The following is a 13,532-nucleotide window of genomic DNA, read 5'->3' as shown; positions in this document are numbered from 1 at the left end:
TTTAATTATCTTTAATTGATAATCTGATTAAGCTTTTTTCAATTTTGTTGAAAACAATTGAAGAACCACCCTCACTGAAGTCTTTTGCTGCTCAGGCCATTTTCTTTCTCAATTCCTTGGAAACTTAAGACATCAAGATGTCTTTACCAAGACATCACTTATTCACTGAGCATCATCTTGCTTATGGAGCTTAAAATTAAGACAATCTAGAGCATAAATATCCCCATAAAACTGGAAATTGCAAATATTTATTGAGGATAACTCTACATAGGTTAGAAGCATGATTTTACATTTGAAAAGTATGCCTTTTACAGAATTAGAACAGAATATAAATATCTGAGAAGAATTAATCCTAATTAAGTAAAGCTGGATTTCTAATGTTACATTTTTTTTTTTTTTACATGAACTTTCCTAGACTGTTTTGTAAAACATTTACACCTATACATGAATAGATGTTCTGCTTTTTAAAGTATTGTTTAAGGTGTTTTATCAAACTAAGATGCACATTTTAACATCTCTGAAATTGAGATGCAACCTATAATCAACAGCATATTATAGTTTAGTTGGCAGTATTTTTACTAAGTGGTACATAAGGGATTATATATAATCATGTAATAACAGTTTCTTAGATGAATGTTAGAATAAAAATTAAGAGCAAATCAGCAAAGATGTTGGGTCACTACTAAGTTCAGGGTTTATACAACACATACTTATGACTACAATGTTTTAGTTAGGGTAAAATCCACAATACGTTTCAGTTATTTAAATGTAAACACAAAGTAGAAATGAAAAAAAAAAAGAGAGAAATGTCTCAAAGACAGTAAGTAGCTGGCTTGGGCCACGTAAGAAATTAATATGGATTTACAGAATCTAATAATGAACTGGCAAAGGATAATAATGTTTTTTGAAAGAATCTGAAAAATGCTCTAGTAAATATAAAAACCACAAACTTACCTCTGAAACAAGATGTTTTAACTTGAAGATCTAAGGTTAATATATCAGAAATAAACATGGAAATTTTAACTTCTCCTTGAAATCATGCAAATTATATTATTAAGACAGGTTTGAGACATATTCATCAGGCTCTTTATCATTATTGAAAGTGGGGAAAAGACAGTTTGCCTGACAGCAGATTCACCAAAACACATCATGCTTTTATACCAATATTGAATAGATTAGACAGATAGATAAGGCAAGCAACTTTATCATTTGTTTCCTAAAAATAAGGTGCCTTTCTCTTCATGTTATGTTCATGCACTCTTTGTTTTACTTTCACATGATTCACACCAAGGAAAAATCCTTTTTTGAATAGTCAGTAGACAAAAAAGGAAAGGCAAGGTCATTAAACCAAAACTGTCATAGCTCTATCTTTGTATCCCCACATCGGCCAATATAACTGATTTCTAAGACCACACTTCACCCATAATGAAAATAAATTAACTTTCACTATACTTCCTTGGGCAGTCAGAACAGTCTGCTCAAGTTGAAAGGCCAGGGACATAAGTTTACATCTTGATGAGGTACAGAAAGGTTCTAGGAGTCTCAGGGACCTGAAATATTGTTGGTATCATTTTTGAAAAACAAAAGCTGCCATAGGTATCTTTTGTCAAGTGGGAGAAGGGTAATTATGAAAAGGCAGAAGGGAAAATAGAGAACTAGCATCATCCACTGATGACAGAAATGTTTTTAAACACATCATTTTAACAAAGAGTACATTTGGGATCTGAGGATCTGGATCTGAATCCCTTAAAGGTATCTCTGTCTTTAAGACCCAGCTATAGATTATACTTCTGTTCTTCAACTATATGAATATTTAAGAAGCATGCTTAACTATAAATTTCCCTAAAAAAGTTATTTAACATTTCTACAGAGGTAAAAATGTGCATTCTGAAACGATTAAAAGTCATTTTTCATTTAAAAGAATGATCAATTTCTTCACTCAGCTAAACAAAATAGGCTAGTAACATAAACAAATCAATATCAATGTTTAAAGACCTTTGATAACTATGTACACTAATAACCAGAGCAAAAAAGCAATTTACATTTACCGAGGACAAAAATGTTTCTTTTAAAATCAGAAAGGTCAGATATCTGGAAGCAGATGTTGGTAACTTGGCAAAAAATAAATTCTACATTTAGTTGTTTAAGATCACACTTATAAGCTAGTAAAAATGTACATAAGCCATTAGAAAATTATAATTTGAATGTCTTACAAATATGCTAATATATATTAACATAAAACATCGGACTTTTTTTGGGTCAATAATCCAGTGATCTCTAAGCAATGGCCTAATAATTATTTCTAAATCCCATTTCTTAGAGATTTTCTTACCTACAAAGTTCAATAAAAGTATTCTACTTGCTCTAATTTTCATCACACATCATGACCTCAAATCATCTAGAAAGACGTTAAGAAAAGTAGGACATTCCCTTTAGAATATTGGGGGGAAAATTACTATCTTCTTTGTATACAGCAGATAAAGGCAGAGCAATATAGTAGTTGTAATCAGAATGTCAGCATCCATTCGCCAAATATTTATTAAGCAGCTACTATTTTCCAGGCATCATCCTCAGAGCTGAGGATATAGGGGTGAGTGAGAAAGTCACAGCTGCCATTTAGAGTGCTTACTATGTGCCAGGCTCTGGCCTAAGTCTTCACGCATATAAACCCATTTAATCCTCAACACAACACCTCTATGACATGGGTACTGTTAATTTTTTCATTTTACACATAAGAAAATTGAGGCACAGAGAAGTTAAATAACTCACCTAACTAGCCTGCCTCTGAATTTCTCTATTCTTCATCTTTCAGTATAGTAATAGTATTAGAATATAGTAACAGTAGTAGTCCTGCGTCTCATGAAGCTTTTATTAATCTAAATCCTTCCCTTATTTTCTGTTTTGCCTTTGTGAAGACCTAACATACAAATAGAACTGGTTATGGCTCAAATAACTGGTGTGACCATTTCCCTTTTAGAAGTTTCTTTCTGGGAATGTTTAAACAAAATTTTAATGAGCTATACTTTCATCTTATATTGACCCCAAAATACCTAAAAAGCTTGAATGTTCTAAGACTTAGTTTTGTTTAAATAGTTGGGGAAAATGAAAATCCCTTTATATTTTTCTCATTACCACAGGCATAGGTACACAGCATTCCGTCCTTTGGAAAACCTTTCTTTAGTCCCGGTAGGCCTAGTGGGTCTAAGATCATGGGACTCTGCCTCATTCTAGGGATGGGTCCATGTTCAAATTTATTATGCTACGCTGCCTTGATCATAGTTATTGGATCAAGACTACAAAAAAAGACCAAGCATGACCAATCTGTCTTCACTGGGATTGACGAGAGTTGGGAAATATTCTCTTCACAATGGAAGTGATTTGAGACTGCTGATAGCCATCTTCCTAGACTCAAGAGAAAATAATTCCACAATACTGGGAGATATGGAGTAGAGAAATTCAGACGCAGAATTCTTTAATCTAGCTATGCAAGAAATAGGTCCATCCTTGCCTTTTTCAGTTAAATGAGTATAAAGGCTAGAAATAGTTTTAAATTTAAGCGTAAGTGGGTTTCTCTAACTTTCTACCAAGTTTCAATGCATTTTTACAAAAGCATTTCATAAAATATGGACACAGAACAATGGTTATAATATGAATAGAAATTTTTTTTATTCTCTTCCTTTACCCCCTTTTCCCTATGAACAAATATATAGACCTGTCTACAGCACAAAGTATGGTCTATTTTCAAAAGCAGTATCCAAAATATATTCTTATGAATTCTAACTATGTGATTACAAAGCATTATTTTAATAATTCTTTTTTAGCATATGACAAAAGCACAATATAGCTAGAAAGACAAACTGCTTTATTTTAAAACACTGGAAAAAACATTAAAAGGCAAATGTCCATTATATAACCAAGAATGTTAAGCATTTGGAAAATGTTAATCTTCTAAATTGTGGTAGGCACTTCCAGAGAGCTAAATATTGCAAATTATCCTACCAGATGTCTTCTGTAATACCAAAAATACTTGATATGATGAAACACACAACTAATTACCCAAAGTCACCATGTTAGGTTTCAATTTAATTACAAGTAAAAGTTTTGTCCAAGATGTTCCTGACACATGAAGCGTCCAGTTGAATTTCAGAAATGTTAACAAAAGTATCTTCCTTTTTTGCCTGTGAATGTTTGGGTATTGCTGTATTGTTGGCTTATATCCACTACAGATACTGGTTCTAGGCCAGCCCAAGGGTCTTCAAGCATTGAAGGCTTGAAATAACTCTCCAACTCATTAGACATTCTCTTTTCTCTACCACGCCCTGATCCAAATGGTGTAGATGTCCTTGGAGAACCCTTTAGAAAAAAAATCATTAGTTAAAGACATTTAGCAGAGGTAAGAGTGGAACTTTTTCTTTAGCGGCTAGTGGGGGTCACACTGCTAGTTAAAAATTATGTCTTGAACCCAGTTATGTTCAATTTCAAAGTCCATGCTTCTTTTAATCTAGTGTTTTTAAAAAGTAAACCAATTTGGTATACTTAATAATTTTATGCCCACTGTCAGTTCAAATTCTTTTGGATTTCTAATGTGTTAACTTTGCCAAATGAAAAGCTGATGATGAAATAAGAAATGTAGTTTTCTCTCAGTTATTTCTCTATTTTTTCTGGAGGCAAATTTCTGGAGGTAAAATTCTTTTACCCTACAGCTTCAAAATTTCTAAACCTTCCCATCTCATTAGCTCCACACTCAAAGAGGTGTTTTGGTTTAGCATAAAGTTGGAAAACTACTAAGCACATTTAAGTTGTAAACCACAGAATCCTAGAAACACTACAAAGACTTGGAGCAGAAGCCAGTTGTATTCGGAAAACCAAGGTAAAAAAAAGTGGAAGAAGAAAAGAAAAAGGTGCCAACAGTAGGGATATGGCACTAGCCTATAACTCAAGACAGATGAGCTCTACGCTAGGGATTCATTCGCTGTTTTTCCCCCTCGGAGAGCGGGGACTCGGCATAGTCTACTGCTACCAACAGGCCATGCCCCTGACAAAGGAGAGGGAATTAGGGAAACCTCCTGTGCACAGAGGCACGGTACTGGTGAAAAAGCAGGAGGGCTCCAGAAACAAGTCGGGCTCTGCCACTTTGTAGAGCATTCCAAAGAAAGCTACACTTCTCTGAGCCTCAGTTTATTCATCGGCAACACAGGGCTAACGACAGTATCCCACCTCATAGAGGAGTCAAAATAATCCACGTAAAGGGAGTACCATGCCTGCCATACAGTAAGAGCTCGGCAAACGCTGGCTATTATTACCTGGGGGTGGGTCTGCTGCTGCCCTGGGGAGTAGCCGAATTGCTGCTGGGACCCCGCGGGGGACTTGGAGTAGTTGCCAGGGTAGCCGCCAGGGGACGGAGACCCGAACCGGCCCCCAGGGAAGTTGCCGCCGTGTCGCGGAGAAAGGCCGCTCCCGTAGGGCCTAGATCGGGGCCCGTACGGCGGCGTGTGGTGTGGACTCCCGTACCCGTCCCGCGGGGATGGCGGCCGCGGTCCGCCTCCGCTCGGGGTACCCCGGAAGCTGCTCCCGTTCCCCCAACCTCCTACACCCGGGCCGGGGTAAGGAGGAGTCGGGGGTCGAAAATTCTGTCGCTGCATCTCAGCGGACGACGACAAGGATCTCACTGGCGCGTTCTCCTGCCGGAACTGTCGCGAGCAACCCTTCTCTTATACTTGGCGGTCCTTCACCAAAACACTCCTCCGTCCTCCAGCATTATATAGCACATTGGTTCCGGGCTCACAAAGGTTCCTCTAGGGCGGCAGGATAAGTACGTTATCGAATTGGGTACAGATTGAGTTAAGTGAAGGAAGGAGGCGGAAAATGGATAAAGGAAAGGCCAAACACCGGGGAAGCCCCAGCAATGGCCTTTGAAGTCTCGCGGGCTTTGGTTGGGACTGACCCACCGACTAGACGCCTGCCCAGAGCTGGGTGGGTGGTTAAGGGAGCTCAGCCGGGCCGAGCCCGGCCCCTCCCACCTGGTGCCGGGAGAGGGCTGAGTTGTCCGCGGGCGCCCCCAGTGGCCGCGCGAGCGCGGAGTTCTCCACTCCGGGAGCCAGGATTTGTGAGCGGCGCGCAATGCTGGCGTCGCTGGCGAGGGTCGCCGCTCTGCGGAGAACCGGCCTTTTCTCCCGCCGGGGCGGCGGGACGGGGCTGTGGACCGGCCGCCCGCAGTCAGGTACCCTCCGAAACTCGGTCCAGGTGGCGAAAGAGACCCCAGTCCCAGCCTTCCCACTCAGGCGGCAATCTGAGCAGAGCGGTGCGCTTCCTGTAGTATCCGCTGACCCCGTCGCCCGCCCTCTGACCTTTCGCGTCTCCCCAGCGCCCTGGCTCCGCGATCGCCGGGTGGTCACCCTGCCCGACGTCCGGGTTCCGGTCCGGGCCCCGCGCGAGCCTACCGGGCGGACTCGCCTTTCTCCCTTACTCATCCCTCCTCGTCTCCCATGTTTAAATAACTTGAAAAATGTACCCCCTACCCCCCACCCCTGCAACCAGCTGCATTTCAGAAAGGATTTCAGACTGCATCTTTAAATAACTCGGGGGTGAGACTGTTCGCAGATGCCGGACTTTATTCCCTTCCTTGTTCTTGTTAAATGAAGTCGGGTAAGGGAGGTGATTAGGAAGCAGAGATCCTGATTTTCAAAACGAACATTTGTCCAGAGCTCTTAAAATAATGGCCATTTCACAGACCTTTGGTTATAAAGAAAAATGTGATCATTCAAGAAATGACCCCTAAGGTATAAACACACCTTTGAACCGAAGACCTGGCTCAGAATTTTATTTAGAAGATGAAATTTGGATTTATTGCAGTTTTCTGAAACTATCTTGACTCCCTTCGAATTTGGGGATGAAAGTCTACGGTGAGCCTTGAAATCAGCTTGTAGGAAAAAGAATCTTAGAGAATTTTAGGACTCATTTAATCATAGCCTAATGGGTAGCGTGGATCTGTGCCTTTCAGCCTATGAACATTCTTGCAGCTTCCACTCCTCACCTTCCGTTTGACATATTCTGTGGCATGTGGCAAGCTGAAGAATGTGTTGTTTTCTTAGCTTCTATCCTTGATGAATGGAGAAACACGCAGTTTTTTTGCCACTGTTTGAGAGAATTTGGTTCTTCAGATTTCTCCTTTAGACACAAGTTGTAGAATCAGTCAAGGCAGGGTAATCACGTTGAGGCTTTGTGATGCAATTAAGGCCTGAGGATCCTCCCAGAGTACCCTCTTTAAACATACCTCTATCCTAGTGACTTCCCTGGTGGCTCAGATGGTAAAGCGTCTGCCTATAATGCCGAGACCCGGGTTTGATCCCTGGGTCAGGAAGACTCCGTGGAGAAGGAAATAGCAACCCATTCCAGTACTCTTGTCTGGAAAATCCCATGGACGGAGGAGCCTGGTAGGCTACAGTCCATGGGGTTGCAAAGAGTCGGACACGACTGAGCGACTTCTTTCTTTCACTGTCCTGTCCGGAAATTCACCTTCCTGGACATAGTTTAATGCCTGGTAATTGGGCTCTCAGATATTTATTGAATGAATGAGTGGGTCACATCATAACCCACATGAGTGGGTTAGTGAGTCTCACTTGTAATGACCTTTAATGTCATCAAGAGGTAGGTCACCAGTCTACCTCTTGGTGGGAGGGCGCAGAGAAATGAGGGTGGCAGGGACTAAATTACCTTTGTTAATAGTTAAATAATTAGCAAATGATTTGAATTGAGTGAAGTACTGTAAGTTGTCTTTTTACTTGGCTTGTACTTCTGGAATGTTCTTCTCTGTAGCGATATCTTGTTATCTTCCACACATATGAACTTGTATTAGAAACAAGAAATAAAGTGTGAAATTTTTGACGAGTAGATTATGTATGACATTGTGCTCTCCGTTATGTTTTCAGGTATTAATATATAGGAGGAGTGAGGGAGAGCACATTCTTAATTGTATGAAAACTGAAGATTCCACTTGAATCACTTCTGAGTATAGGCAATTTGCCTTTTTACAGATGAGAAAGATTGTCCAAGAGAAATTAAGTGACTGAAACGGGAATCTAACTTCTTGTTCACAGAGTCGAAGAATGGAATCCACGAACATGCAGACTCTCATGGTAGCAAGCAAATAGGATTTATCAGAAAGGAGGAAAGTACAAAGCTCTCAGCATAGACACTGGGGGTGGGGGGTATTAAAGAGTCCCTAAAAAGGTGGGGATTACAGCAGTCTTATATCTTTACCAGTATTAATCTGTACATTTTTGGTTGGCTCCTGTCCTTAAAGTACATCATTTTTGACCAATCAATTTAAAGGTCAAAGTGTTTAACTTAACATCTTTATGGCTTCATAATATGTATTTCATGGCATATCTTTTTTAGACATTTAGAGATTAGTAGATATAACTTTAATTGTGAACATTTGTAAATGTAGCTAGAGTCTTCACAGGTGTTAACCTGGGGATTGCAATCTGACAGCCTGAGCTGATGGGTCTGAGGTCCCAAGACGCATATTTCAATTTGTTTATGTGGTGGTGAGTTCCGGGGGAGAGAAATGTAGGAAGTTTTATGTTGTATTACCTGGAAATAGAAAAGTGAAGTGGGATGATGTATGTGAGAGTATGGTGGCTGCTCCATGAATGAAGTCGGAATCCTGTGAGGAGAAAAGGGCACTTTAACATTTGTGTGAGTAACACGAGTATTGTTCTGACAAAAAGAGAATTGTAGAACTGTTTAGGGAGGACCACCTTTAGAAAACAGGATCCCAAATAGGATAGTGCATTTATTGAAGACACTATTAATGGCTAGGTGATGTCTTCAAGTGACATTGTACTCAGAGGACATCAACAAGCAAAGCGTTAAGGAACTTTCTCAGTACCTATGAAGTATATCGGGATCTCCAAAATAATTGGCTAACTTTCTGATGATGCATGTTTTACACGTTTTATATTAATGCAAGTAAGAGTATCACAGATTTAAGTGTAAATTTAAGTGTAAGTGAAAATGGGAACTTGTCTGTTTCTATAAGACTGGAGTGGGTTGCCATTGCCTTCTCCAAGACAGAGAATCTTTATTGGGGTTACCAAAGTTTTTTTTAGTGTTTCTTTTTTTCAGTAGATTAAAAACAATTTTTTTTTGGTAGAGCCTTTTTGAGAGCATATGGCTTCGTGTTTGAAGGAGGAATTGGGATTCCCAGAGCTGCTCACTCTGTTTCCTCCTTTATCTGCCTCCTTGAAAAGACACTTCTGGCACCTCTGAGGAATTTCTAGGGCTCTCCAGAAAGGATTTGAAACCCAATATGTTTGGTAGGCATCAGGTATTAATGAGTGCTGAAAACGTAAATACTTTGGTTAGTTTTTACTACTTATTACCAAGGAGTGAATATTTTCATGTTTCTGCATGGTCAGGGCTTTCTACGCTAAGAAAACTAGAACTTGGGTTAAAGGCCAAGCCTTGGAAGTTAAAAGATGACTGAAATGGTAGAGAGCTTCCAGGAAATTTATGTTTATATTTCATAGGGGTATAAAACTCAGAGCCTTGGATACTTTCCCAAGATTGAGATTGTTAACCCAGTGAAGTTTATCTTTCCCCCTGGAGACATTTATTTACATTCCAGAGAGTCAGCCCAGGGACCATCCCCCTTTCTTCCTGAGGAGAATTTGCTTACTTTAGGGCCATTAGCTGTCTCTGCTTTTTTGCGGGAAGGTGCAGTGCGAGCAGCTGTCTCATACAAACTGATTGGTTTATAATTTGGGGGACCTTTCCTTGGGTTCAGTCCTTGGACATGCAGGTGAAGTCCACCAGCTCTCATTATGACTCCTGCAACTTATTAATTGGGGAGAAAATGGTGCATTTCTTGATGTAAGAAATAATAACTCTGATCTCTGCTTCAGAAACCACGGTTTTGAATAAGTATGGGTATTAAAGACCATGTATTTTTAATGAAAGCACTTCTTAGGACAGGAGAGTGTATTTAATAGTTTCTATGTTAGAAATGTTTGTTCCAATTTTAGTATATGTGCTCCTGAAGCTAGTCCTGGAAATGTTTGTTCTGGTATCTCTCGGGATCTGTAGAGGATTGATTCCAGGATTCCACCCCCTTGGATACCAAAATCCAAGGACGCTCAAGTTCCTTACTATATAAAATGGTTTGGTATTTGCATATAACCACATGTTCTGTGTGTACTTTATAATACCGAATACAATGTAAATAATATGTAAATAGTTGTAAATACAATGTAACTGCTCTGTAAATAGTCGTGGGAGGCATATTCAAGCTTTGCTCTTGGGAATTTTTTTCTCCCCAATATTTTCAATCCACCATTGGTTGAATCTGTAGTTGAGGAACCCATGGATGGGGGGTGGAGTGGAGCTACTGTGATATACTTAGAGCATAAGCTACCATAGTATTCCCTGAGGCCTTTCAGATTATCTCTGTTTTCCTCTTCTCTTGTTAGCTGTTTAGCTGTTGCATGTTAAAGACTGTCAAGAGTAGAAAAGTAAATGCATCTCTAGGATATGATTAGCTCATTCATTAATAGGATGAGGTCTGCATTGAACACAGTAGATCACTTAACTATCACTTATGTAATGTTTTCATTGATTAAGCAGGTGTTGGAAGCAACTTGTTCTTGTCTCTGAGAGCCAAACTACTGTTAATGATCTTCTTTTCAGTTCTAAGCATGTTTCCATTGTCCATAGTAGTCAAGCACAGGTGAAATGTTTTATACATGTGTATTTCTTTTTGATTAATATTCACCCATGTGTAATACGTGTTAATGCATTAAGTCACTTATGAAAGTTTTTATTGAATATAATAAAATTGTTGACAGAATACTTTGACATGAAGAAAAATGTTAAAGAATGTAATTATTCTTTTCCAGATACAATTTTTTGTTTTAAAATGAGTGAATAAAATTTTAGTGTCACTAGAATTTGTATCTTTGTGTTTTGTACTCATAAAAGATTAATATTCTTACTACACGAAGAACCCATACAGATCAATAAGGAAAAGATAAATGTGCCCATAGACATATGGGCCAACAAGAAGAAAACATTATTTACAGGAGAAGATAAAAAAAAAAGAGAAAGTATGAAAAGCAGTGTAATTTCTTGTCACTAAGTAAATGAAAATTAAAATGGTAGTAATGTGCAAATTTTTAACTGTTGAATTTACGACAAACAAGTAAACAAAAAGCTCCCAAAACTAAGCCGTTGTGGGTTATGGGAGCTAGTGGAGAAAATTGTTTTCCATGGCTGATGCTGGTATATATTAGTGCTGCTTTTCTGGTGGACAGTTTGATAGTATGTATGAAAAGTTTGAATGAATTTACAACATGAACATAGCTAAGCCACCTTAAGACCTGCCTCTGTCCTTGGAAACATGCTCCTCATTGTGCCTTCTTAACCCCCCCAATTTCCATTTTTTCCATTCCATGGGGATGGTCTTGATCCCTGTCTCCTGTACAATGTCACGAACCTCATTCCATAGCTCATCAGGCACTCTATCTATCAGATCTAGGCCCTTAAATCTATTTCTCACTTCCACTGTATAATCATAAGGGATTTGATTTAGGTCATACCTGAATGGTCTAGTGATTTTCCCTACTTTCTTCAATTTAAGTCTGAATTTGGCAATAAGGAGTTCATGGTCTGAGCCACAGTCAGCTCCTGGTCTTGTTTTTGCTGACTGTATAGAGCTTCTCCATCTTTGGCTGCAAAGAATATAATCAATCTGATTTCGGTGTTGACCATCTGGTGATGTCCACGTATAGAGTCTTCTCTTGTGTTGTTGGAAGAGGGTGTTTGTTATGACCAGTGCATTTTCTTGGCAAACTCTATTAGTCTTTGCCCTGCTTCATTCCGTATTCCAAGGCCAAATTTGCCTGTTATGTCAGGTGTTTCTTGACTTCCTACTTTTGCATTCCGGTCCCCTATAATGAAAAGGACATTTTTTTGGGTGTTAGTTCTAAAAGGTCTTGTAGGTCTTCATAGAACCGTTCAGCTTCTTCAGCGTTACTGGTTGGGGTATAGACGTGGATTACTGTGATATTGAATGGTTTCCCTTGGAAACAAACAGAGATCATTCTGTCATTTTTGAGATTGCATCCAAGTACTGCATTTCAGACTCTTTTGTTGACCATGATGGCTACTCCATTTCTTCTGAGGGATTCCTGTCCGCAGTAGTAGATATAATGGTCATCTGAGTTAAATTCACCCATTCCAGTCCATTTCAGTTCGCTGATTCCTAGAATGTCGACATTCACTCTTGCTGTCTCTTGTTTGACCACTTCCAATTTGCCTTGATTCATGGACCTGACATTCCAGTTTCCTATGCAATATTGCTCTTTACAGCATCGGACCTTGCTTCTATCACCAGTCACATCCACAGCTGGGTATTGTTTTTTGCTTTGCCTCCATCCCTTCATTCTTTCTGGAGTTATTTCTCCACTTATCTCCAGTAGCATATTGGGCACCTACTGACCTGGGGAGTTTCTCTTTCAGTATCCTATCATTTTGCATTTTCATACTGTTTATGGGGTTCTCAAGGCAAGAATACTGAAGTGGTTTGCCATTCCCTTCTCCAGTGGACCACATTTTGTCAGATCTCTCCATCAACCCATCTTGGGTTGCCCCATGAGCATGGCTTAGTTTCATTGAGTTAGATAAGGCTGTGGACAAAGCGCCTTACAAATAGCTGTGAAAAGAAGAGAAGCGAAAAGCAAAGGAGAAAAGGAAAGATATAAATATCTGAATGCAGAGTTCCAAAGAATAGCAAGAAGAGATAAGAAAGCCTTCTTCAGCAATCAATGCAAAGAAATAGAGGAAAACAACAGAATGGGAAAGACTAGAGATCTCTTCAAGAAAATCAGAGATACCAAAGGAACATTTCATGCAAACATGGGCTCAATAAAGGACAGAAATGGTATGGACCTAACAGAAGCAGAAGATATTAAGAAGAGGTGGCAAGAATACACAGAAGAACTGTACAAAAAAGATCTTCACGACCCAGATAATCCTGATGGTGTGATCACTGACCTAGAGGCAGACATCCTGGAATGTGAAGTCAAGCGGGCCTTAGAAAGCATCACTACAAACAAAGCTAGTGGAGGTGATAGAATTCCAGTTGAGCTATTCCAAATCCTGAAAGATGATGCTGTGAAAGTGCTGCACTCAATATGCCAGCAAATTTGGAAAACTGAGCAGTGGCCACAGGACTGGAAAAGGTCAGTTTTCATTCCAATCCCAAAGAAAGGCAATGCCAAAGAATGCTCAAACTACCGCACAATTGCACTCATCTCACACGCTAGTAAAGTAATGCTCAAAATTCTCCAAGCCAGGCTTCAGTAATATGTGAACCGTGAACTTCCTGATGTTCAAGCTGGTTTTAGAAAAGGCAGAGGAAACAGAGATCAAATTGCCAACATCCGCTGGATCATGGAAAAAGCAAGAGAGTTCCAGAAAAACATCTATTTCTGCTTTATTGACTATGCCAAAGCCTTTGACTGTGTGGATCA

At 39.6% G+C, this 13,532-nt stretch overlaps 2 protein-coding genes across 6 annotated transcripts in view; one reads left to right on the top strand and one right to left on the bottom strand.

Annotated features, from left to right (window-relative positions):
• Nucleotides 1-222: 222 nt before the first annotated feature.
• MPLKIP (M-phase specific PLK1 interacting protein) lies at nucleotides 223-5,928 on the bottom strand. The gene is made up of 2 exons (XM_010829090.1): nucleotides 5,304-5,928; nucleotides 223-4,353 (listed from the first exon to the last, which is right to left on the bottom strand). The coding sequence occupies exons 1-2, from the start codon at nucleotides 5,640-5,642 to the stop codon at nucleotides 4,153-4,155; spliced, it is 540 nt and encodes a 179-aa protein (XP_010827392.1). The 5' UTR covers nucleotides 5,643-5,928; the 3' UTR covers nucleotides 223-4,152.
• Nucleotides 5,929-6,035: 107 nt separating this feature from the next.
• SUGCT (succinyl-CoA:glutarate-CoA transferase) overlaps nucleotides 6,036-13,532 on the top strand; it is a 783,088-nt gene continuing 775,591 nt past the window's right edge. For all 5 annotated transcript variants that reach the window (XM_010829093.1, XM_010829095.1, XM_010829091.1 and 2 more), the window contains exon 1: nucleotides 6,036-6,220. In XM_010829093.1, the coding sequence (XP_010827395.1) occupies nucleotides 6,121-6,220 (100 nt within the window). In that variant the 5' untranslated portion in view covers nucleotides 6,036-6,120. The remainder of the gene's footprint in view (nucleotides 6,221-13,532) is intronic.

Source organism: Bison bison, unplaced genomic scaffold, assembly GCF_000754665.1.
Source record: "Bison bison bison isolate TAMUID 2011002044 unplaced genomic scaffold, Bison_UMD1.0 scf7180017864499, whole genome shotgun sequence".
Lineage (NCBI taxonomy): Eukaryota > Metazoa > Chordata > Mammalia > Artiodactyla > Bovidae > Bison > Bison bison.
The sequence above is the reverse complement of the archived record's forward strand: the minus strand, read 5'-3'. Positions and strand labels throughout refer to the sequence as shown.

Coding starts and splice junctions, on each gene's coding strand:
- MPLKIP (XM_010829090.1), bottom strand. CDS start 5,642: ATGCAGCGACAGAATTTTCGACCCCCGACTCCTCCTTACCCCGGCCCG. Junction 4,354..5,303: donor AGCAGCAGACCCACCCCCAG/GTAATAATAGCC, acceptor TTTTTTCTAAAG/GGTTCTCCAAGGACATCTAC.